Source organism: Argiope bruennichi, chromosome 2 (genome assembly GCF_947563725.1).
Source record: "Argiope bruennichi chromosome 2, qqArgBrue1.1, whole genome shotgun sequence".
NCBI classification, from domain to species: domain Eukaryota; kingdom Metazoa; phylum Arthropoda; class Arachnida; order Araneae; family Araneidae; genus Argiope; species Argiope bruennichi.
The window spans coordinates 132594021-132621797 of record NC_079152.1 but is presented as its reverse complement, the minus strand read 5'-3'; the positions used below and the strand labels follow the sequence as shown (position 1 = coordinate 132621797).

General features: G+C 30.1%; 2 protein-coding genes across 2 annotated transcripts in view; both read left to right on the top strand.

Annotated features, from left to right (window-relative positions):
* The window catches only part of LOC129962395 (toxin CSTX-20-like), a 385421-nt gene extending 372324 nt beyond the window's left edge, over positions 1-13097 (top strand). Inside the window, exon 5 of the mRNA XM_056076150.1 lies at positions 13084-13097. The gene's annotated coding sequence lies outside the window, so the exon portion shown is untranslated. The remainder of the gene's footprint in view (positions 1-13083) is intronic.
* Positions 16-27433, top strand: LOC129962385 (elongation of very long chain fatty acids protein 4-like). The gene is made up of 7 exons (XM_056076139.1): positions 16-162; positions 12154-12335; positions 14691-14765; positions 16595-16654; positions 18851-18959; positions 21975-22111; positions 27187-27433. The coding sequence occupies exons 1-7, from the start codon at positions 51-53 to the stop codon at positions 27346-27348; spliced, it is 837 nt and encodes a 278-aa protein (XP_055932114.1). The 5' UTR covers positions 16-50; the 3' UTR covers positions 27349-27433.
* The last annotated feature ends 344 nt before the right edge of the window (positions 27434-27777 follow it).

Here is a 27777-nt window from a genome sequence, read left to right as displayed (position 1 = left end):
TCTAATCCTTAAATATTTCCGTGTTGATTCAAACTCTGCTAAAAATATTAATGAGTCAGAGTGACGTATATAAAGTACGTAGAGTCATTTTTTATTTGAGAATCATCTTTTTTAACATCATCATTCTCTTTGGTATCATGCCCGACTTCCTCTCATTTTACCGTAAGTCTCAATTACATTGTCAATTTTTTGCGATTTCCAAAACTTTTTAATCATTCTTATAGAATTCCTGTAGAATAGACCATTTAATTTATAACCCTGAAATCAAATCAGCTGTAGTTGAGTTTTACGCTTTGTTCAAACATATATTTCAAATTATAATGTTACTGATGAATTTTCTACTAGTTATTAAAATTATTGTAAACGATTGTTTAAAACGCTAGAGCTACTGATATTATATTTAATTATTCCTAGAGTAGTAAATGTAAATGTACCTAAGTAAAGTTGTTTATCTTTAATTAAAAATTTAATTGAAATTTCAACCTTTTTCCTTAATAACTTCAAAGAACACTTATGCATTTTTTTGTTCCTGTGTACAGTTAAAATATTATCTTTTCAGCGATACTTTCATTTCCATTTCATTTTTTTTCAATAATTTTAATAAATTTATCAGAACATTTTTAAGAATAGTAACAGCAATGCTTTGCGCTGTTGCGATGATATTAATTATATTTTTTGTCAGTACTTCATGCTTGTGTACCTTATGAATGTATGCAGTACGTAGTGTCAGTTATGTAAGTAGGTTATAACGGTACGCTTATGTATGTCAGCTTGCCGTAGTTAAAAGAGTAAATTTCTTAAAATAATTTAAAGACAAACAAATCGAGCTTAAAACACTATCATACTGCAATGTTTGGAGCTAGAGGTTTGATTCTCTTTTAAATGTTGAAAATTAGATATGCCATTTGAGATTTTTTAGCATTTTTGATTGTCAGCGATAATTTTTAATGTATTTCTTCATTAACTTATAATTGTTATTACAGTAATTTACTTAAAGAGCTGCAGTATTCAGTCACTGGCTGAAAGGATTTGTATATTAGTAAAATCTGAAAAGAAAAATAATTCAAAATTATTAAAGTGTTTATATAAATAAACATTCTATATTATATAAACACCTTAATATTTATATTTATAGATTTTTTAAATATTTTTAAAATTATATTTATGTTTTATTTTTAAATTGCTTATTATTTATATTTTTATTTATTATTTATTTATATTATAATTATTTATATTTTTTTATAAAAAAAAGCAACATTTTGCTATAACTTTTATTATTTATTCTTTAGCTGATTCAATTGAATAGGTTGTGATTAGACATGCACTACTATATAACAAATGCATTTATGCAAAAATCTAATACATGACATGAAATATTTTATTATTTAATTACTTTTATCAAATATTTCAGAAAATTTACGATGTATGATTAAGAATTTTTTGCCCCAGGTTTGACTTTTTTCAAAACACGTTCGATCAAAAAAAAATGATCGGAATGATATATTCTTCTATGTACATAACTATTAATGCTTTGACTAGAAACTGAAGTAAAAGTTTCAAAATACCTTAAATTTTTTTTTTTTTGTAAAATTTATTATTTTTAATTGTTAGGATTAAAATTTAGGTGAAATAACAGATATTTGTAGGATTTTTAACTTTTTCGTCAAAGCTTGGTTGGTGAATAACTTTACAATGTTTCATCAATGCATTTATTTTTTGTTTCGCTCCCTGTACAGCGTTATAAACTAAATAAATGTATATCAAATTGCAGGCTGATATTTTCAATTCTAATGCTACATTAAATTCTGTTTAAAAAATATGAAAATTCTTTGGGAAAGCACATTTTGAATTTTTGCTAAATTTTCTTAAAAAAAATACTAATTTTTTTTTTTTAATTTGTGATTTTTTTTTTTTTGTCTTTTACTCCATTCTAATGAATATGTATAGTATCTACTGTGCATATGGTATCTTTAATTTTGAAATGTATGTTAACTGGCCTGGATTCAATTAAAGGTCATCAACTAATATTTGTCAGAAACATGATTTAAATACTGTCCATGCATTTCTTGTCAGAAATTACAGCATACGTAGTAAACCAAGACACTTCAGGGACTCAATGTTATCTAAATTTGCAACAATATCGTGAAAAACAAAGAAATTCAAACTGAAAACACTGTAAAACAATGCCTTATATATTTAAAAGTACTTGACATTATTTAAATAAATGAAATGAAGTAGACAAAAATATTTGAAAAATAACATAAATATAATTAATAAACAGTAGACAATATCATTTATTTATAATATTAATATATATATATATATATATATATATATATATATATATATATATATATATATATATATATATATATATATATATATATATATATATATATATATATATATATATATATAAGTAGACAATATTATAAGTAAATAATATTGTCTACTGTTCCATTTTCATCTATTAAGTTACATTGAAATACCTTTAATTTAGTTTATAATTATTTTAAACATGAAATAAAATAAATTTTTAGAAGATAAAAGAACCGAATTTCATACAAGACATTAAAAAAATGTGATTATAGGTCAAAAAATGAGTTTTCAACATAGGTTCTTTCCTTAAGACACCGATTTTATCAGTGTCGTAAATTATAAAATATGAATTAATAATTAACCATCTTTTAGAGCAATCAACTCTAATTAACACGTTTTGAATAAGAACTAATCATGTTTAAGAGAAACAAAGACTAACCAGTTGTTTAATTAAAAAACTTAAAAACAAAACTATATAGTTGAAACAGGTATCAAATCACAATTCAATATACCTATTTCACTTTTAAAGATATTTAATTTATATGATTTACTGGAGTTTTACAACGGTACCCCTGAGATTAATTTAACCAAAACCGGAATGATTTGATGCGATCATATGAGCATAAAAATCCAATCCATAAATATACGAAAATATCAAAAGAAAATTATCCGTTTTGCTAAATAGAATACTGAGTTTTTTATATTAATTTCTCTATAAATCCAATAGTTTTGAAGGGTGTACCTTACTTAGATATAATATAATATCTAATAAAATTTGTTGTATGCATTGCCTAAAATATTACTTTATAATTGAAATATAAATTGGATAATGCAATTGATTTGCATGTTCAGACATACGATATTTTAAATTATTTTTAAGAATTTTTTTCTACTTGAATTCTCTTTTCTTACCACGGGAAGCTTTAAATAAGAACAATTAATTTCATGAAACATTTTTTTTTGTTTCTGCTCCATGTAAAAAAAAAATGTATTTTTAAAAATCTAATTAAACTGCATGATAAATTCGTACAAAAATTCGCTTGAAATGTATGCGAAATAAAATCTGTTACATTCATCGATTTTTCTTTCCAAATTCATTTTTATATTTATTACAAAAAAGAAAAGTATATATGTATATATATCTCAGGTAAAAGCAACACCGAAAGGCGATTCTCGCTTTATTCTAATCAGTGATTTTCCAAATATAAGGATATGGCGAGAACGTGGAACTCGTTTTCACCAGAGAAACATCAAAAAGACATCGTTTTCCATTTAGGGAGTAGGCATCATGTTAGATAGGCAAGCAGCCTTCCATAAATTTGAGATTGTGTCGTAAATTAATAAGTGCTACAAGTACGTGAGTCTTATGTCCATCTGTTTCGAAGTGCTTTTTATTTTGATTTCTTACTTATGGATGACAGAGCGCCGAGCCTGATCGACGACTTACTTGAAACGGAAAATATCCAATGCACGTCGTGTTCTATTTATTCACCTGATATAATTCGCACCGAGAATGCGTAGGATATAATCGGTAAACAGACTTACAGCTATGGATTGCAATACCGGTATACCGGAATACCGAATACCGGTATTTTGAGCCATTTGTACAATTTTGTAATACCGGTATTTACAAGTTTAAATACTGGTTTTTCGTTATTTACTAGAAATCTTTTCAATTGTCTCATGTGAAAAAAAATGAACTAAAAAGTATCTAATAGGGGAAATCCAAGATCAAAGGTGAATATCGGAAATGCGCTTATCGTTCCGCGTCTCATTCCTTTTAATGAGATGGAATCGTCGAAATGTAGACGAACAGTATTTGAATCATTCAAGAAGGAGGGTCAAAACTATCCTATTACAGCTTCGAGCAACACTACACACGCGCATGATTCATAGTCTGATATTCGTGTCTGTGAAAACAAGGTTGCAGTTGTGAAAAACGTGCGTAATATTTCGATACTTTTTAAATTGGTGAGTTTGTTATTGACATTGTATTTGCATATCATACTTTAGGAATCAAAATATTTTCCAGATTTATTATATATATATACTCATAAATAATAATCCATAATAATGAATAAGAATAACTTTAAAGAACATAAAAAATCAGCTGATAATACTTCGGTTTGGTTTCATTATTTATATGATGAAAAGAATATGGTGGCACAATGTAAAAAATGTTCAAGAGTTATTAAATTAAACGGAGGAAGTACAAGCTGACTCCATACACATTTTAAAACGAAACATGATACAAATTGGTTAAAGAGGAAAGAATCTAATTGCGATGAAGATAAAAATTTAAGTACAGCTTCTAAAGCCAAGCAATCAAGGATTTTAGATTATTTTGAAAAAAGAAAAGATAATTTGGATGAAACTATAAGTAAAATGACAGCATTAGATGGTTTGCCATTTCGAGTGTTTTGCACTTCTACTGAATTAAGAAAATCACTCTCCGCCAGAGGTTTTAAAAATCTATCAACATCGATAAATACTATAAGAAGAACTATTATAAACTACAGAAATGGTGTTCGCAGTTCTTTGAAACACGAGCTATTACAATTAAAAGTAAATGGTGAAAAATTTAGTCTTACATTTGATGAATGGACAAGTGTAAGAAATAGACGCTATTTCAATATAAATATTCATTCAGAAAAAAAATTGGAATATGGGACTTACACATGTCTAGGGAAGTAAGCCAGCCAAAAAATGTGTGGAAGTGCTTAAGTATAAATTAGCGAAATATGGATTATATCTGAAAGAAGATATTGTATCCATAACGACTGATGGAGCAACAGTTATGAAAAAAGTTGGAAATTGATTGGTGCAAATCAGCAATTCTGCTATGCTCATGGAATTCAATTAGGAGTAATAGATGTATTATACCAAAAAAATAAAGAACAGAAGAATCCAAATACTGTGGATATAGAAACTTCGGATTCCGACTTTGAAGAGAGTGAGAGTGATACTGACAACGAAAATAATGGCAATGTTACTGTTGAAGACGATATTGCTAATGAGGCTGAAATATTAACCCATCAAGAAGTGCTTCCTATAATTTATAAAGTTCGAAAAATTGTTAACATATTTAAACGTTCCCCTACCAAAAATGCCATATTATAAAAATATATACTAATTGAAAATAAAACAGAATATATGTTAATATTAGATTCTAAAACAGGTTGGAACAGTTTACTCCTAATGATGTAAAGATTTTTGAAACTGAGAAATCCAATCCAAAAAGCAATAATCGACTTAAACCTGCAAATTAATTTTTCTGATAGTGAATTCGACTTAATATCCAGAACTCCATCAGCTCTACTTCCAATAACACTGGCTGTTGACGCATTATGTTGGAGATATTCTAATTTATTAACAGCTAATGCAACAATAAATTTCATGTTGCAGTCACTGAAAGAACAGCACACATCACTAGCTGAAGAATTATATATTACATTGAAAAATCGCACAGAGGAAAGACATACCGAGTGAGTGAGTGAGTGATTATTATACTAGCGCAAGATCCATTCTCTGGATAAACTGTATGAAAGCCATACCGAAATAGAAAATGTCTTACTGTATTTACATAATTATAATGATTTTAAAAATGAAAAAGAAAAACAGAGACTAACCAATTCAAATCTGACCAAGTTTATAGTAATTTTTCTTAAAAAGTTTTACCCACAAACCTATCCACATTCAGAAGAATTCAGTGCAGTTATCGAAGATTATAATGCCACTAATGTCGATAATGAAAAGGAATTGTCTCTCAAACAAAAATTAAAATTAGCGATAAATAAAAATAATTCAACAAACTAAAATACAATATAGAAATCAGCTATATCCAAAACCATCCGACGAGAAATCGATTTATTTGAAGATGAGGGATTTAGAGATAAATACTTGGAAAAAGTATATCGCGCATTGCTAACAGCACCATCAACTACCGTAGATGCAGAAAGAGAGCGTTTTCGACAGGTGGTAATTTTTGCGCAAATTGCGTTATTGGCTTAATGACAGTACAATTAATGCATCATGTTTTTGAAGATTACATTTCAAAAATTTGTAATAGTACCACAGACTGATTAGTGATATTTACACTTTTTTGTGATTTAAATAAATAAGACGTTCCATTAATTTTTTGTGATTTTTTATATATTGTTATAATTTATGTTACAAATTATTTTTACTGATATTTACACTCTCTAATAAAACTGACAAATAAAACAAAGAAAGGCCTGTGTCTTCTTTCTTTTTCTAAAATTTCTAATACCGGCATTAAAACCGGTATCCCGGTATTAAGATCTAAAAAATACCGAATACTGGCATTGAACTTTTGGTCCGATATTGTAATCCCTACTTACAGCTTAAGAGCTGTAAGTAGGTATTCCTGCGTCCTGGCATAGGGGTAGCGTGTCTTCCCCGTTATCTGGTCGTCCTGGGTCTCCCTGAGTCGTGGTTCGGGCATGGTTGTTCTTCATCTGTTCTATCTGTGAGATATGTGAATATACCCCCCTGTAAAAAGGGGTGTGCAAGCGAATGAGTAATGCGTGAGTAGCAGAATCGTACTCTTGGCCCTAGTTGTCGCTGCTAAAACACGAGACGCAACCCTATCGGCTTATATCGCTGACATCGAAACAGCGAGCTTGTCCATGACAAGTGCCATCAGAAACAACAAGTCTTAAGCTGTAAGTAATGACTTACAGCTTAAGACATATTATTATATCGCACGCATTCTAGGTGTCTAAACTCTACTAAGCTGTGTTGCAAATTTGAATAAAGCTTTTCTTAACTTTTGTAACTCTTCCACAGTTGGCTTAGCAAGTAAGGAAAGTAGTTGCGCAGCGAACGTTGCAGCTGGTTGTTCGGAAGTGACCGTTCACTTTATAAAATTGCAACATCGGTCTTTTCTTACATTTGTTTTAAACAATAATGTGAACTCCCCTTTTGCCTAGTTATTTTTCAAATTGTTCCCTTGATTAACGAAACTAAATATTGGCGTTTTTTAGCATTGTTTTCTTATTTTTTATCCGTTTTACACTGGCATATTTAATTTCTCTCTATTCTAAATTGGACTTCGTCTCTTATTCACATAATTACAAATTTTACTTAGTTTTTGGACACCAATGTAGATTAATTCACATAGCATTAGGTAAGTAATCCAGGAAATATAAATGAAGGCCTTGCTCTTAAAAGTCGAATCGGATATCTACATTTGCCTAAACGAAAATTCAATATTCATTGTACCATTAATAATACTACAGGAAAGGATTTTCCCAAAAATTTTCGTATACAAGGTGTTATCTGGGATTACACCTTTAATATACGTATTTTGTGTATTAAAGGTGTTATCCCAGAGTACACCTTACTTGTTTCTGGCCGCTTATTGCGTGTATGGGCGTACAATAAATACGAAATATTAATTCTTGGAGGGAATTTAGCAGTTCACAAAATCTATCATGAGATCCTTGGCGATTTATAGCTGGCGTGCAGTTAAAATCGAATTTGTGTCTTCAACCCGTTTTTCCAACCGGTTAAAATCAAAATTTGATAGAGAACGATAATTGCAGTCACAAAATCACATATCAAATTTGATATATTTAAGACTTTTCATTTCTGAGTTTATCACATTTGCATGTTTCTAAAAGTTCAGATGAGCAGATGGTCAACCCCTTATTGGATTTGGCTCGAACCTTGAGAGATATCTAACCTATAAATTTTGATTCTGTATAGAATTTTATCGTTCTGGCTTTCTGCGTTTTGTAGTTATCGTATTAATTGATATTCGAGATGCCATTTAGACTTTCTCTGAATGGATTTCGTTCAAAATTTGATAGAAATCTACACATTAGGTATAAAGACCTTATACCAAATTTGAATCGTCTAACTCGAAACGTTTTTGAGTTATCGGTATCTCCTAAAGACAGACGGACATTTTCTAAAAATGTGCTTTCCGAACTCAGGAAGGTCTAAAACGTGAAGATTAATCAAAATCTCGAGTTTGAAGTTTTTGACGATTGCAGTACTTTTTCTATGTTATATATTCAAGAAAGTAAAAATAATAATAATAATAAAAAACTTGCGTAAACTTTCAACCTTGTGAAACCTAATCAAATTCATAAGATTGCCCGAGACTGGAAGGTTCAGTAAAGGTAACATTTAATGGGAGATATTTGAGATTAAAAGGAAGAAAGATTAGAGTAGATTATTGTTCATCAGTTTTTACTTATGTCAATGCGCATAGCATATTAGTAGCTATTATATGCGTACGTTTTATAAATGCACATATAATATATTTTATAATCATCTTCAAATTCTTCTCGACTACAGTGATTTAGCTGGAGTGGTGATATATATCTTTGCAGCTGTGTGATATATTTATCCGTCTTATATATAAGTCTTGAAAGTAACGCCATTTGTTTAGTATATATTTCCTTTTAAATGAAGGATCCCTTTTGGATAAGCATGCTATTCATTTCCTTGAGAAAGAGGACATTATTGTAATGGTTAAATATCTGGAAAAATTGTAAAAGCTTAAACTTATGAGCGTTGTGGTTATTATACATAAAAGAACAGTTGTGCATTTTTATAACCGTTTCTATTATTCTTGCTCGTAGTCTAGGAATAATGTAGTTTTATTAGCATTATTCTTTAATTTACGAGCAAGATGTGAAGTTAATTAAATTGATTGATTCTCGAAATGTTATTTCATAACAATCATTTATTATGCAGCCTATTTATTTCCTTTCCTTCTTTTCTTTCTTTTTTTCTTTTTCTTTTTTTAACCAACACAATGAATTATATTTATCTAAAACACCTTCAGAAATGTAGATATAGCTTGAATTATGGATTACCTATACATAGAAATGTTTCTTGATCTTATCTATTAAAAACTGATCTGCTACAAAATCTGACTCATGTATGTAAAGATACATACGGGAATAAATGACTTCGTGCAGTAAACTCCGTTTCATTTGTTCTTATGTTAAACTCTAGAAGGTTCGGTTTTATAATGTTTTCATAAAATAGTTTAAAGAATCTGATTGAATAAAATTGTAAGAAAATACTTCACTTAATTTTGAAATATTTATTACATGAAAATAATTATAAATATTTTGGTAGCTGTTACGAATTTAATTTTGTTCATGCGATATCCAAAGCCCCTCTCCCAAGCCAAAACCAAATGAGGAAAAGAAAAAATATGGGACATCGCGCAAGCAAATAACTAAAAAAAAGGCAGGTCGCCAATGGACAAAATCGAAGATCAACAATGGGCTCGTTTATATTTAAGTAATTCGAAATGCCAAACAATAGAATCAAACAGCAGATAATGAAATGTAAAAATTTAAAAAATAAGAAAATTATGAAAAATAGTTTTAAAAATGAAAAAAAAAAGTACAAGAAGAGAAGGAGAAAGAGAATAAATTAATAAAAATATAAAAAAATAGTAAAAATCTAAATATAAAATAATTCAGAACCTGGAAAAAACATCGTGATGACTACAACTAATGATGACTAATCATCGCTTAATTTTTTAGTAAATAATTTTTTCTCAACATTCAGGATATTAGGGCAGGTTTGATTTTTCTATCTATTTCCATCCAGCCAGAAGGCCACTGTTAACATTAATTGTTGCAAAGCAACACTTTTTGATGCTGTCGCACCTTTACATCCCCACGAAAACAGAAGGTTAATTGAAATACAAAGATACTGACAGAAAATTAGGGAAATGAAATAAGTATAAGTTAATAAAAATGCGAGTTATCAAAATTAAAAAGAAGTCCTTAAAATTTAGTTATACAAAATATTTAATTGCGTAGCATACATGAATTCAAGCGTGCCAACTGATAGCCAAAGACGACTAGTAAGTGAAAGTAAAAAGTAAAAAGTAAATAATAAAAGTAAAAATATGCACTGTCATGATGTTTCAACTAGCATTTTCAACAAGCAACTCCTTTTAAGGAGGCATAGGTTGCAACAATTATTAAATGACAGAACAAAATTATTGCAGCTTTTTCTTTTATGTGCATGAAATGTTGAAAGAGAAAATGTTGTGATCCTTAAAAAATTCGTCAGCAATATTTTGATGAATCATCACATTTTAAATTTTTCATTTCTTTAATGATAATGATAATAATTTTCTTGAACTATGTCTCAGTGTCTATCTTTGAATTTTACGACTGAAAAAACTAACCGAATAAATTCTAATTTATGAACTTCAGTACAATATTTCTGCATCTGTAATAGGCAGATTCGTGAATGAAAGTCGTTTTGATAATACCTGCTCGTCCATGGTTATATGAACCCGATACCCCCCCCCTCCCATCAAAAAGGCAAGAACTGATTGGATGGATGAATTTTAGTCTATCTTTATCACTAAAATAGATCTGTATCGCTTATTGGATCAGAGTTGACTCCACTTGCCCACAAAGAAAGAGTTACAGAAACCAAGGTATTATTACTGCCGGCGTCCTGGCATATGGGTAGCGCGTCTTCCCCGTGATCTGGGCGTCCCGGGTTCGAGTCCCGGTTTGGGCCTGGTTGTTCTTCTGTTGTTCTATCTGTGAGATGTGTGAATGTGCCCTTCTGTAAAAAGGGGTTGTGCAAGCGAATGAGTGATGCGTGAGTAGCAAAGTCGTACTCTTGGCCCTAGTTGGCGCTGCTATAAAAAATAAGAGACTTCCCCCTCAGGCTTAAATCGCTGTCTTCGTACCAGCGGGCTTGTCAGTGGCAAGTGCCATAAGAAACAAACAAACAGGTATTATTACTAATACGAAAATGCTAAATAAAAATCTGACAATAAAATTACAATTTTACTTATTATCAAAATTTCAAAAATAAATATTCTCTATTTGCATATAATCTTTTTTTTTCTTAATTAATTTATTTATAAATGGATTTTAGCAGAACAGAATTCAATTTCTATCTGTATCTATTCATAAATGGTTATGTTACCATGATTAATCAAGAAATTCTTCTTCAAACAACTTAAAGCTCGCTCAGATATCAGTAGCTATCAGAGATTGCAACATTTTTCTCTGCCACAGGGGGCGGTGTTTGTCAATATAAGATACGGTATGATAGACGATAAATTACTCCAAGTTAAAATCCATTGAGGTCAAGAAAATAAATTAAACTAATTTGCAATTTTACTTTTATGTTTATTTTATCATTTTCTTTATTTCCTTTAAAAGGAATCCGTATATTATTATTTGCTATATTTATAACATCTGTTTTCCCTCAATGTACAGAAGAACTACTTTATTAATAAAAAAGTGTATGTACCTGTGTGTGTGTGACTGCGCGTATTTGTAATAATTCTAGCTTATCTGTTCTCAAAAATAACTATGTTCTTTCCTAATCATTCGAACTCTAGCTTAACTTAACTTCTAACTTGCGCTTTCTCTTATTTCCCAACAGTGACTTTGTAGCATTTATCGAATAAAAACGCTGTATCGGCAAGTTCCTTTCTGAAACTGTGCAAACTCAAAATGGCTATTTTAAGGAACGTTAAAAAATGAATCATAAATCAATAAAAGTGGAAATAAATTGGGAAACAAGAAATTCAACGTATTAATTGCTCTTCAGGGAATGAAATCACTGTTGATCTCAAAAGAAATTTTTAACCATTTTTTAACCTAACCAGACAACTCACTAAAGATATTATTGTTCTTATATGTAGATATTAACTGTCAACAAACTTAAAATTGTTCACCGATCTGATCAAATTGAGGAATTAAAGAACGGTTTTAGAAAAACTTGTCGACTTTTTTTGTAATGAGCTTTGTACAATATACATACTGAATTCCTTCTGGTAACATGCGAATTCTTTTACAGCTATCGGAAAGCATCTGAACGAAAATGAGCATCACTGTTATTATATTTTGGTTGGATACGTCCTTTTCGTTGCTTGGCTTGGGCCATCTTGGATGAGGAACCGAAAACCATTCAACTTAAAAATACTGATGATCTTGTACAATCTTTTTATGTCCGCTTTCAATTTAGTTTTGATGTATCAAGTGAGTATGCCTGTGGTGATTCAGTTTGATTCCCAGTGGATGTGAATGAATGTACGGTTGATATTCATAAGACATATTCAAGTTCATAAGTTATGTTCACAATATACTTATAGGATATTTTAGTACTATTGTTAATTTAATATGTTAATATGCATAGGATATGTTCGGATTAGTCTTCATGGGATATAAATGCTCATAGGATATGCTCATGTTAAAATAAATGGATATTCTCATATTAATGTTCATATGATAGGTTAATATTCATAGAATATGTTAGTGTTTGTGTTAATGATTTTAAATTATGAATGTTAATGATCATAGGATATTTCATGCCTTTGACCTTAGGGTTTATATTATAGGTTATTACAGGGTAATACAGATGGTTATTAAAATAATGGAAACACCATTGAATAAAAGAAACATTTAAAAATGCGCTTAAAATATAAAACTAGCTACCAGGTATTTTAATATAAAAAGTTTATATTATAATAATAGAGGTGGTTTTGTTGAAGCTATATGCATCTTAAATTTCTATTAAAAACGTAAAATGACAGAACTCACAGTCTTTCAAAGAGGTAAAATTTTAGGAATCCGATTATTTAGAGAAACTGAGAGAAAATTCCCAATTTTTAGATGTTTCTTGTGGTGTCTAAAGTGAAAATATCATACACATAGCACGGAAGGACATGCCCGACAAAGTAAAATAGTGGACTGATGGAGAAGCCGAGTGAAAGAGACTGACAAATGTTAAAGCGAAATGTAATGCTAAAAACAAACAATAACACTTGAAAAGTGATTTCTAGCTCATTTAGATCTGGATTCTCCGGTGTCAATAATTACAGTTGGATTCACCTTCATAAACAAAACATTTAATGCAGAACAGCAATTCGCAAGCCACTGGTCACAGTTGTTAATGACAAAAGTAGTCTGCAGTGGTGCTATAGCCCCAAAGCCTGGTCAATTGATAAGTGGAAGAAAGTAATATGATCACACGAATCGTCTTTCCCACTTCATCCCACAACAGGATGGGTATATGTTTAAAGGACATCTGCACAAACGTAAGATCGTTATCGTCTCCTTCGAACTGTCAGGCATGAAGGTGGATCTTTCATGGTATGGACAGCCGTGTAGTAGTTTTTTTTTGCTGGGCCAATAATAGGCCTGGAAGTAAGAAACAGGAGAAATATAGAAAAGTTTTAGGATATCACGTCCATCCTATGCTGCAAACTTAGTTTCTTGCAGGAGACAGAATTTTCAAGGATGCTTATGTTCAAATTAATGCAGAGGGACTTGTCCAATCATGGCTTGATGAACATGAGAATCAAGAGACATCTATCTTGGACCGCACAGTCTTCCAACCACAAAATAATCGAACAGTTATGATCAGTTTTAGAGTGTTCAATCCGGAATCAATATCCTCCATCGCCATCTTTCCCGGAACTTTCACAACATCTCTACCATGAATGGGGCAGTCTTTTTCTACACATTATTCAGCATTTGCATGATTGGATTCTCAGGTGAATCTAAGCCTATTACAGGCCAAAAGTGATCCACGGCTTATTAATAAACATTTCGGCATTCGCTTGTAGTATTTCCATTGTTTTGATAACTACCTATAGATTTGTCAGTTCTCAATTATTCTTCTCTTACATTTCTTTTTGATATTCAAACATGATCAAGAAATATAAGTCACATTCACATTTAAACAAGATGTATAATCAATACTATAAAATATAAACTCTTGGAATTAACAAAGGTGTTCACGATAACTTCACACCACTCAAGTAAAGTGGGGGTACTTAATTTTTTTTAGTCCATCTGGTTCGACCAGTTACTCACAAACAGAAAGTTAACTACACTTCAAATCCCTATATTAAAATTAACAAGATTTCGAACATTACAATCCCCCACCCCACCTCCTCATACACAACATAACCGAATTCGCGAAATGATGCGATGGAAATACCCTAATAGAAATAAGAATGGCTTGAATGTGCAACCAATAGCTTCGCAAAAGGCTAATTTTTATCAATTTGCCCACTGACATTCGTTTTTGATGTGGAGTGACCTTAAATCTTTGTTTTTTTTTAAAAAACTGCATTTAACATCCAGAATAAAGCTGGGATATATTTTAAAACATACAAATATTTCGAGTGAATGCAAACTATCAGTATAAAGTTAAACTACTTTACTTTTTTCTGTAGCAGTAATAATCATTTCATATTGCAAGAGGAAACCCGATTGAGTTGTTGTGGTACAATTTATAAAACATGAGTCGCAGCATTTGTTGTATGATCTTGATTCATCGAAATGATTCAAAAACCATAATTTGTTTTTAACGATTTATCATTTCAGCTGTACACAATTGTAACAGATAACTGGGATGTGAGATGTCGCAGAGGTACTCCAGAATATCTCCAAACGGTTCAAGTAAGAGTGAGAATATTTGAAAATTTTTTTTATCGTCTTTCCCATACCTGTAGTAATTTTTTATTTAGTTTTATGTAATTATATTAAAAGTGCAGCAATTTAAAAAAAATGGAAATGTATTTACATTCACTTAATGATTTACATTAAGAAATAGGATTGACTTAAGATTAAAGTAATATATAAAACATCAAATGATAATCTCAACCACCTTTAGCCTTTACATCAATTTTAAGGAATATATCGCCGCAGTGATTAAATGGACACTGTAGGCTGTTACAATATAGCCGGCATTGGTCTATGCACAGATTCACCTGCTGAGAAATATGTCCTATTTTGGCAATGACTTCAACCCCATTGATAAGAATCATAGTGAGTAGGTCCTCTTTCATCTAGGTACTCATCATCCCCCCCGCCCTTCTTCTTCTCTTTCTGAAATCCGGATGAAATATAAACGGCTTACTAAAAGTTAGTTATTTAGTTATATTAACATCTCGTTTTAAATCAATACTAGAGTTATTTTGGGACGGACCTTGTAATTTGGAATCGCGGTCAGATGATGAGGGCGACACGTAAGCTGGCACCCCCTCTCCGAGCTTTCACATCACACCAGTGACAGGAAATTTGGCCCCGACGGATTTAACGTGCACCAGACCCATTTACATGACGGTTCATCGGTAGAATCGGGTCTTGAACCACAAACCCTTTCGTTTCGAAACCGAGATCTTACCATCAGGTCACTGTGGGATGACTTACTAACAGAAAAACATATCGAATGATTTTCAAAGTAAAAAGTGGAAACGCAAAACGGGCGAAAGATTTTCAGATATGATAGAAAGAGTAGATGATGAGGAATATACTGAGAACGGAAATCTAGAAATAACGAAAACGAAGAATTGAATGTTCGTTGAAATGACAGTCGAAGTGAAAGCAGTAATATTGTTGATGAATATGATGAAGCTTATTTCCTTTGCAATAGATTAAACGATTGGTAAAAAAAAAAAAAAAAGATATTATAAGCATCTGATTTTGAAATGGAGATTAATGGAGATAAGGAAGAAGAAGACAATTTGAGATTGACTTTAGTAAACTGCGCATCTTATAGTGAAACTTTTAAAGAGTTCAGTCATTGACCCCTCCCTCCTTCCGAAAAAGTCGTCAGCAAATTTAATGAAATAATTTTATAATTTATCTACTTACTAAAAAAATCAATTCTATTGATTTCATTTTTTTCTTTCAATAACGTAAATATTTTTATTTGTTAATTACTTAATTAGATCAATTTTTAACACATTTCTTCCTTAAATGGAAGGTAAAAAAATACTAGAGTTATTTTGGGACGGACCTTGTAATTTGGAATCGCGGAATCGCTTGAGGAATGAATTTGCCGTGTGCGCAATTTATAAAGACCTAAAATTCTAGAATGATTTAGAAGATCCAGCCTTAATTTAGTCTGCAATTCACTGGCGTCCTCTCTTGATAGTAAAATGATATTTCTTTTAGAAACATTATATACTTTTTGGATAGATATGTAGGTATAAGTATAATAAGAACAAATACCTGCATTATATGATGTCAAGAATATTAAAAAAAATGACAGACCTCAAAGCATATATAAAAATGATACTGGCATGTAAATATTTGTTTCAACATTTAAATGCTCAAATCTGAGCAGGAAATTGTTAAACATTATCAAGCAATATAATTAAGTGCGATAAGGTTTATACTTTACAAATACTTCTTTTATGAGGCATTAAGCATTATTTTAATTCATGCATCTTCCAAAATAAATATTTTTAGAAACGAATATTTTTTATTTTTTTTATTTTCAGAGTAAAAAGTCTGTGGCATGGAATTTAATTTTTGAAAAATACTTGTCATTGTTAGATACGGTAAGTAATCATGTATTAAAATTAGATATTAATATATTTTGAATATTATAATAATATCTATATAATATTTTCTTTAAGCACTAATAATATTTTATAATATTTTCTTTAAGCACATTTAAGTCACAAAAATAACCAGATACTTCTTATTTCTTAATTTAATCTATAGAAGATTTAAAGAAGATATACCATTGAACTGGGACCCTCTTTAAAAATATAACTCTTTACTCCAGTGTAATGAAATATTACCAACAACCAAACAACATCTTCTACTGAATTATTCTTTGGATTGAATTATTGAAGTATTTTCAACGCACTTAAAATTTACATAAAATCTTACGTTATAAATTTAATTTTGGTCACTATTGTCACCTATCATCATATAATTCTTACAATTTGTTCTTCAATTTCTTATTTGTTTAGTAAATACAATATTTGTCTGCGCACTGTAAATCACATCAAAAGTGAGTGAATGAATTAAGCAATGTCTATGTTTCGAGATTAGTTTCCCTTCCTTACCCCAGATGGCAGCGCATTCCCGTTGTCCTGAAAATTAGGCAGAAAAAATTTCTTGTTTTGCTTGACAGTCAAGAAAAGTAGACGTTCACAAGGAGTGTGAGCGATCAATTGCTCGCGAGAAAAAGCATAGCAAATTTATTTTAATGCTCAAGCTGAAATCCAGCGAATTTCTTGTGAAATTAGCAGTTTACGAAGAAAATAATTTTATTCTCTTTAAGAAATATTCGTAACCGTGATATGGAATTGCTTATCGGAAATTGTATAAAAATAAGGTGTGACTCGATGTGAATAAAATGGATGACTAGTCAAGAAATCCTGTTTCCTGGTTTTTCTTACGTAGAATCTTCCAGTTTTTGTTTTTTGTTTTGCTACAGGTTATATGCTCACGAACAGTACAGAAATACTTCGTTAAGGAAATGTCCTCTATATTCGACATTATGCATTTCTAAAAGATGCAATAATAGATAAATTCACTTTTTAATGTTTACTTATACCGTTAAATGAAAATGCGAATCAGCTATTTAGTATGCTGTTTTTGAAAAAGCCACTAAATTTTTAATGGAAACATTCATATTTTCATTAATTTCAATTCTTTTCATTCATCGTAAATATAATATGTGTCTATCCCAAACCATTTATATATATATATATATATATATATATATATATATATATATATATATATATATATATATATATATATATTCATATTTCAATGAATTTTTCAACAAAAGAAATTAACAAAGTTTAAATAATTACACGGTTATATTTTATTTTCTAGTAAATGTAGTGTAGAGAAAGTATTGTAATCATTAAAAAAATATGAACTTGAGATTTTGACGAATCTTTATGTTTTACACAACACAAAGTTAGGAAAACACATTTTTGGAAAATTTCTGTCAGTCTGTAACAAAGATAACTCAAAAACGTTTTGAACTATATGAATGAAATTTATTATATGATATCAAATTTTAAGATTTCTCTTAAATTTTGAGCAAAATCTGTTCGGACGGATGTCTGTACACCTGACTGAATATAAACTAAGAAGATAACTAAAAAAACAAAGACAGATAGATAAATAAAATTTGATGCACAGATTTAAATCTAAGGTGTAAACATCTATAAAAGTTTGAGCGAAATCCAACATGAGGTTGACCGTCTGTCGCCTCACGTTGCAAACACAAGAACTCAAAAGCCTTTCAGAAACATGTAAACACAAGAACTGAAAAACACAGTGACTTAATCAAATTTGATGCGTGATTTTGCAAATATAAATGTTGTTTTGTATCAAATTTTTATTTCAATCCGTTGGAAAAAACATGTCTAATGTAAGACAGAATTTCGATTTTCAAATACTATTAATCGCATGAGAGAGATGAATCGCCAAGAAATCGCACGATTTATTCAATAAAAATGCTAAATTCTCATCAAAGGTTAATATTTCGTAACTACTGTATGCCAGTTCTATGCAAGGAGTTCTCTGTGATTAACACCTTTATCATAGGGTATGCGAGAAATTTTTTGGGAGACCACTTCCTCTGGTTTGTGTCTAATTGTGGTAGAAAATAGGCATGGTTATTTCAATTATGTCTGATACTAATTTTCTCTACAACTGAAATATGAAATATTTTAAATTGATTGAAGATGTACATAAAATAACCTAAATTTATTATTTTTCAGATTTTCTTCGTGCTACGCAAGAAGCAAAATCAAATATCATTTCTTCATGTTTTCCATCACACCTCTATGTGTCTACTTGTTATTTGGTTTACTACAGTTCCTGACCCAGGTACTTTATTCGCGTCTTTTGTTTTCTTTGATGCACTTAATATTTGTAGGCTTTTAATCCGCTAATTCCAATATTCTATTTATGCAGAGGGTATTTACAGATTTTTTAGAACGGTTTCGAAACATATTGTTAAAAAAAGCAAATGGTTTGGAAAAAAATTTCTGGCAACAGCTTATTATTTGTAATGAGAAACGTCTGCTATTTTTAAATGCATTCTTCTTTCAAAATATCAAGTTTCATCTAGCTGTGGAATGTATGATATTAAAAAATATCTATGTGAAAAATAAGCAACATTATTAATCGGAAAGCGAAAATCTGTTAAACAATACTCCTAGATGGAGGCAAGACTCCAAACGAATATCCGAAAAAAATGTGTACTGTTTTGAATAATTCTAAAACGAAATCGCTGATAACAAGAAAATACCCGTGATGCAAAAAACAATTACCAAATCTTTGAATATATCTGTGGCAACGATAAATAAAATAATGAACTGAGGTTTGCAACTTAAAATAGCTTTAAAGAAACCTAATATTCTCGAACTTTCGCCGAGGCATATGACTTGAGGCAAAACAATTTCTAGAATTCTGCTATTAAAAATTTTTAAAAGGAAGATAAATAGAAATATGTTGTGATCTTGAGGATGCATAAGTTCATCTAATTGACTGTGACAAAAATTAATCTATTTTCTATCGAAGGGGCAAAGAAACAATATACAAACCTAGTTCCATCAACGAAAATTTTCAGTAATGGGTTTATGATTGCTTCAGGATTATGATTTAATATGTAATTAAATATAAAAATGATATAAAAAATTAAAATCAATTCAATGTAGTGTCAAATGAAAGTTTTACGTTCGATATTTACAGAAGAAGTTCCATTTGTCTATTGCAATGACTACCAAAGTGTGAAAAGTGATTAAGACAAACTTGCAAGTCATGTTTCTAAAAGTACAACCTCATTTCCTGAAAAAATAAGTAATACATTCTTGCGAAGTCATCTGACGTTTCACTTATCGAGCGATTAGTCCTTTCTAAGCGCAAAATCACCACGATTGGTTGAATTTGGAAAGTAGCGGAAAAGATATTGGAATCAATATATTTGACAATTTTATGAAAATCCTTCTATCATAGCAATCACAATGCAGACTGGTAGTCCATAATAACGATTATTATACCGAATATTTTAAAAAATGGTCCTAAAATCTTAAACATTAATTAAATATCCCCGAAATCTTTCTAAAGGTAACTAAATATCCTCTGCAAGACACTTGCCACTTCTACAGCTATCCCGTACGTATTTTATCTGCACATTTTTATCTTATCTAACAAGCCAATACACATTTCAAAATTCTTAAACTGATTTCAAACAGTATATACCCCTCATTATCCAGAATTTTAAGTAAATAAATGACATTATTTTTTATTTTAATTTGTTTTTTTAAGGAATTCGAAAGCAATCTTCATTTCTTAATAATTTATTGCATTTAAAATATTTAAAAACAATTAAAAAATTTTTTTGATGATTTTCTGTTAAATTTTTAATAATTTTTCTTCCCCAAATTTTGATTTTAATTTTACGCACAGATAATCTAATTTGATATTTTTAACATAATCGAAAAGAAATTTTGCGGAATCTACGCTTAACATTAAGTTGGATATTAACGGTTGAAGAGAAGGCGATCTCCAAGTTCGGGCACGTCAATTGTTTTTAGCCGAATGCATCTTTTACGAATATAGCTATTTAACCCGTCGTTAGTATCGGCTTTTAATAACACCACACTAGGTTCAGCATTTGACAGCATTTTTAACAAATTTACAATTCAATTTCAATGTCTTTGCAATTCAATTGTAATTCAATATTTTTTTTTCTTTTTTGATAAATTTCAAAATATTTTAAGCTTTTTTAATAACAGTTTATTTCACTGTTGTACAAATATTTCTTACTGATTTTTTTCTCTCCCATTGTTGAAAACGAAGATATGGCTTACTTTTTCATAATGATTGTTTTTTCTTTTTGTTAAAAATGTACTTTTAAAATAATTTTTGAAATTTTGTTGATCTTACAACTAAGATTCAACTTCAAAAAAGACAATAAAGGAAATTTTAAAGCGTGATTTTTTAAAAAGAAAATGGCTCTTTCTTTGTTTTATAATTGAATGTATAAAACTGTATTATTAGAAAGACACATTTTGAAATTTTCTAAAGGTTTAAAAATCAATTTTACGCAGCAATATTTCCAAATGATTATTGCAAAAAATAAAGAAATTTCGCTCGATATTTTAACTAATTAAATTCTAATAGCAATTTTTTTAAGAAAATCGCTCAGTGGTGGATATCTTAACTTTCAAAATGTATTTGTCCCAAACTTGAATTTTCCAGGTTTTATGGCCCTTCCGCACAGTGCTAACGCGCATATACATCCACTCTTTCCTCTTTACCATTAGTAAAGATGTTTGCTGATTCATTATATTCTCACTTCCAGTTGGAATCGAGAATATAATGTATGAAAGTTTGGAAGTGAGTGTATTTCTTCCGGTGTTTTTTCAATTTTGTATTTGATACTGCATTTATCTCTTTTCGTGGAACACTATTTGTTTCAATCTGATTTTAACGATTCATTTTGAATCGAGTGTTTTTGAATATCATGTATAGAAAACATCCCACTGCAACTAAACAAAGGCAGACAAATGAGAGAATTTCATAATACATAGCAAGACAAAGCCAAATGATATTTAAAAACATTTGAAATTTTGTCCGAACTAGAGGGTACATATTTTATTTAAAAAAGGAATATAACTTAATCTTAATCTAAAACTGTGCAACAAATTTCACACCCTTACTTTAGATATTTTAAATAATTAGTGTCAAATCCTTGTTATGTCCATGATTTATTGCATCTATTTTGTCCACACATGTTCCATTATTATTTTGTAAAAGAAAGTATGAATAAATGATTAAAAAAAACTTTCCCAGAATAAAGTGACATTTTTCTTTTCATTCTTCTCTTCATTTCAGCTTTCTTTATCATCGTCAACATGCTTCTGAATACGTTTGTGCACGTCGTTATGTACTTTTATTACGGCTTATCAGCTTTCGGGAAGGCGATCCAGAAATATTTGTGGTGGAAAAGATATCTCACACTTTTGCAAATTGTGAGTATTTCTCTAAAATTTCTATTTGATTACATTGATAAATATATTTGTTGAAGTAAAATGTGATTGATAAAATATTTTTTTATATTAATCGATCATTAACATTATTCATGAGAGTGCTTTAACCACTTCAGTCTCCCGGGCATTAAAAAAGACAGTCAAAAAATACCTAATAGTGAATTAATACTTTTCAGTTTTTGCATCTCTAAATTCCATCTTTTTAAACTTGAAAGAAGTAGTACACAATAGTGCCAAACATTTTTATCGATGAAAATATCTTTTCAAATGAGCAGTTTCAAAAACAAGCTTTTGTTAAAAAAAAATCAATAGGAAAAAGAATAAGGAAAAGCTCCTTTGCCTAAATGAATTGGTGAAAAAAAAATACTCATTTGCCATAATGAATGGGTAAAAGAATACATGGGGAACAAGCGACACAACTGATTTGCAATTTATTTTGTATGAAAATTGGATATTTTAAGCATTTAACTGAGAGAGAGCAGATAAACTTCCTAAAATTAAGAAAGAACACGTTTTTAAAGATGGAGTTGCTAGGTCGTAAAATTAATGAAAATTCATGGCCTATGGTTTCATTCCGATAAAGATGATCAAAAGGTTATTTTGTATTCATTACTTTCTTTAACAGATTTACAGTTCGGCGTTTATTTACAAAGCATGGTCAGGTTGGTTATCCACTTATTCATAAAGAAAGGAATGTGCTAAATATTAATACTTATGATGCTATTTGTTAAAATTAAACAGGCCCCAACACATTGAGTATAATGGAATGACATTAACAGGTTGTCGATTGTAACAGGTTGCCGATTAAATAATATTTTTAAAAAATAAATTCTCTTCTGTTAAGTTCTTTTATAAAAATAAAAAATATCAAAAAATAATTTTTATCAAATATCTAGGCATCAGAAAAAAAAAAGTAAAACTTTGGAATGTTTTCAGAAATTATTAACTAAATAAGGATTTTAATCCCGTGTATAATATGTTTTAATTTTTGTGTAAGCTTTTGAATTTTTATTTTGTATTTATTGAGATATCTTTAAAGCTTTGATAGAAAAATTAATATCTTTTAAAAAACAAAAAAAAACAATTAAATGCGCGAGATTTTGACGAATTTACACGTATCCGACTTCTCTAAGTTCGAAAAACAAAATTTTATAATGATGTCTGTCTCAGCACAGTCTTTTAATGCAACAGCGTTTTGAGCTTGACAGTTGAAATCTGATACATGGACTTTGACCCAAATTCGTAGATTTTCAATCAACTTTTGAACGAAATCCCTTCATAGGAAATCTATCTGAGTGCTGGAGAACATGATATCTACAAAATGGAGAAACGTAGATGAATTGAACTTGGCACTCACATCGAAAGTATAGATATCTATGAATTTTGGAACCAAATCCATCAAAGGGTTGATCGTCTACCAATCTTCACTTTCAGCAAAATGAAACCGCGATAATTCAAAAAAAGCAATAAAGATATGAATGCATGCCAAATTTTGGTTTCAATCGCTTCTGGTGAAAAACACTTCTAGTTTTTTTGTATTAAATATGTACCAACGATTAACTGAAAAAACTAACTCCAAAGATTTCGATGTATATTAATAGACTCTTTCTATTATTTACTAATGTTTACTAATATTGTTTATTGTTTACTAATGGCTAGCAGTTAATAATAATAAAAAACATTATAGAGTGTACAAGAAAGTTTCTAAGGACTGCTTCAGCTGGTTTTAAAGTTTAGGATTGTAATTCATAGTTTCATTCATTTCCTTACTCATAAAATCATTCTGTTCTCTACTCTTTCTTTTTTATGACAATCATACAACTAAAAACATCATACCGTTAAACTGGTATCTGAAAGAACATGCAATTTTCTTCCATCAAATATTTATTTGATACTCTAGAGCAGGGGTCGGCAACCTTTTGAGTCGGAAGAGTCAAAAATTACAATTTACAAAATTTCAAAGTTTTTAAAGAGCCACAAAATTTTTTCTTGCCAACAATAAATAGTATTTGCATAAATAAAGTTTTTAAACCCTCCTTTATCCTTGATATTTTTCCTTGTGTCCTTGTGTGCGTTATGTACATACATTTCTGGACCTCCAACTCTTCCAACTTGCTTTTAAACTCTGTAAATTTTCCACTCCACAAAGCTTTACTTTTTAAATAGTTCAATTGCATTTCTAGAGATCCAGTATCCATTCCAAATGGCTCAATGTGGATTTCGTTACTATTTGTGTTGAGAGGATTTACTATGAATGTTAGAGGGGTTTTGTTGGTTTTGAATTGCTCCAATCTGTCAGCCAATTCATCTTTAATTTTTTTTTTATAACTGTGCTGAAGTCATTCGTGTCAACAGTTCCACTGGTTTTATCGCGATATTACTTTAGAAATTGAAAATGAAGTAATTTACCGCTCTGAATATCTTCTGCAAAAAGAATTAAATTTTCTTCAAAACAATCAATTATTCTACCAAAACATTGGTTGGGTTTCCCTTTCCTTGCAGTTTTAGATTCAGCTCGTTTAATTTCGCTGTGATATCAGCCATAAAGTAAAATTTTTCCAACCATTTGTCGTTCTCTCATTCAGGGTGATTAATGCCTTTTTCATTTAGGAATGTATTTATTTCATTCAAGCACAAAGCAAAACGTTTCAACAGCTTACCCTTGGAAAGCCATCGCACTTTATTGTGAAGATGGGGGTCGGAATAAGTCTCCATTTCGTTTAAGAATTCTTTAAACTGAAGATGGTAGAGTGCTTTTGAGAAGATGTTTATAACAATCTTGATGACCAAATTCATGACCTCAACTATTTCCGCCGAAATGTTTGCGCACAAAGTGCTTCTTGGTGTATTATGCAGTGAAACGTAAGAATTTCGTGGTTTATTTTGCCACTGAAGAATCGTTGTTGCCCCTTTATTTTTTCCTGTTATACTTCTGACTCCATCAGTTGCTATTGAAACGATTTTATTTAAATCGATCTTATTGTCTTCAAGGCATTTTTGCACGGAATTCGTTATATCTTTTCTTCTAGTTTATCCCGAGAACGGTAGCAATCCTAGAAGTTCTTCTTTTGAACCTTGTTAAGACATATACCTGACAAATAGGACAACTTGTGCAGTGTCTTTTATGTCACAAGACTCATCTATAGCCAATGATAAGGCAGAAGAAAGTTGAATATCTTCCACTTGCATATGTGTTACATTTGAAGACATTTTAGCTATTCTGTCTTATACTGTTTTAGCGCATAGTGGCAAATCTTTGATTTTTTTCAAGATTTCTGGTTGGTTTTTGAAATCACGAAACAGTTCTTCAGATGCACGTATGAAGCAATTTTTAACATACACACCGTGAATAGTTTGCCTTTTTTTTTTTTTTTTTTGCAATTTCTAGTGATACCGCGAAGCTTGCTAGATTTACATTACTTGTAGATTGCGTCCAGTTACTTAACATGGAACTTGATTGCTGTTTTTGTTTTTGGAGCTCGTCGACAGCTTTGTTACGTTCTTCGCCGGCTGGATATTTACTAGCAAACTGAGTATGTTTTTTAGTGAAGTGTCTCTCTAAATTTGATTTCTTATTGTGTGCGAGTTTTTCGTGGCAAATGAGACAAGTCGGAAGGCCATCTGAGCTGCATATGAAAGCGAACGACTCCGTCCAATCCCAATTGAATTCTCGATGCTTTTCTTCAGTTCTTCTCTCTCTCTCTCTCTCTCTCTTTTTTTTTTTTTTTTTTTTTGTAGATGCCATGCTTGAGGTGAAGCTTTAATGAAGAATTTTTAAAATTATTATTTAGATATCCAAAACAGCAGCAGATGACAAGTTTTGCAATTATTTACTATGTCAACGTATACCTAAGTAAATACATACGAGAAGCTGGGCATAATGAAATATAATTTATAAAAAAACATTTTACAACGGTATTTCCCAATTAAAAATACGTACCTAAATAAAATAAATAATTCTCTAATAATTTAATTATTAAAATATATAATTTAGACACTTATAGTCAATAAGTACATAGTTTCGTCGCATTTGTGGTCGCCTCCCGTGTGCTGTGATTGACGACTGGCACGAATGGACTTGTCAGAACGTGTTTATCACGACGTAGTCTGCCTATTTTAGTTCTTTTTTAAAAAATTCTGGCAAATATTAGATACTCAGTTTACGAGTAAAGGTGTTATGCCCAGTTATGCCGAAATCAATGAAAATTGCCAAATATATAAACAATCTGAAATTGAAAATACCTACCTACTTTGATCCTCAGAGTTCGAAAATAGGTTTATTAAATAAAAATTTATAGATACTTACACTTATAATTATTATTTTAACGTTAATTTTTAAATAATAAAACTATAAAATAGATAAATAATAAAATAGGTAATTTATTAAATATATATTTTAATAAAAACACTTTCGTGGTAATATCCAACAATAGTACTTTGTTTCTCTTTTGACAATTCCTATTGACTTCAAAAAAAGTAGTTAAGTATCTTATTTGGAGAAAAAAAATATGTATAATATGTATTTTAAAAATATAATACTTATTATGTTACCTACCTTTACTTCGGGGTTTTTTTATTATTATATATATGTACATACATAACTTTGAGAAGATAATTCGCTTCTGACTCTTTTACTTGAAACAATAAACGATATGTCATAGTCAAAACACTCGTGAAGACGCCAAATTATCTTGCGTCGAAAGCAAATTAAAACCTACATAGAAACATCCGCCGACGGCGTCATTCGAGAACTTTCGACGGACCGACGACAGTGACGACGCGTGTCACGGGGGAGGATTGTGGTGAAAAGAGAACAAGTGGCTGAGAGATAGAATCGGTGCCTAATCCTCGTTAATCGATTCATAACGATTTTTAAATGGGTTTTTTTTGATAAAATTAATAATATTTGAGTATGGAACTCGCAAGCCGCAGGTTGCCGACCCCTGCTCTAGAGGAAGGACTTGATATCTCATTCGAGTTAATATTTGAAAGACAAAAATGATATAATGATTTTCAAAAGTGAAATATTATAGTAAATGAATCTCTGTTTTTCCCAGGTACAGTTTCTACTGATGATTTCGTATATGGCGATATCCTTTGGGAAAGGTTGCGAGGAAGTAAAGACATTGGAGGCTGTCTCTACTGTTTTTCTCATCAGCATTCTTGTGCTATTCATCAATTTTTATCAAAATTCGTTCAAGAAAACGAAAGTTGAATGATAACATTAATAAAAAAGTTGTTCAATTAAATCAATCACTCATAAAAAACTTATTTATTTTTTTAAATAAATTTCTTGTAGATATATTTATTTTTTTTTTCATTCGAATTTGTTTCATATTTCCTAACAAAGGCTAAAGATTCCTTTGAATTCTCAAATAAGAAGTTTTACAAGTACATACAAGTGAAAGAAGATACTGAAATATCTTTGAAATCAAAACTTGCGCATTTTAAATCCCACAAGAAATTTATTCATAGATATAATGCAAACTGATATCATAAAAAAAACTAATTTAGGGAAGGAATAAACATATCCAGATTTTAACATAACTAAATCGAACAAAATTAAACTAAAAATCAGTGCTGCCAGTTATGAAATTCGGCGTCACGCTAATAAACCTTTGTTGTTCATCTATTAAAAAGCTGATTAT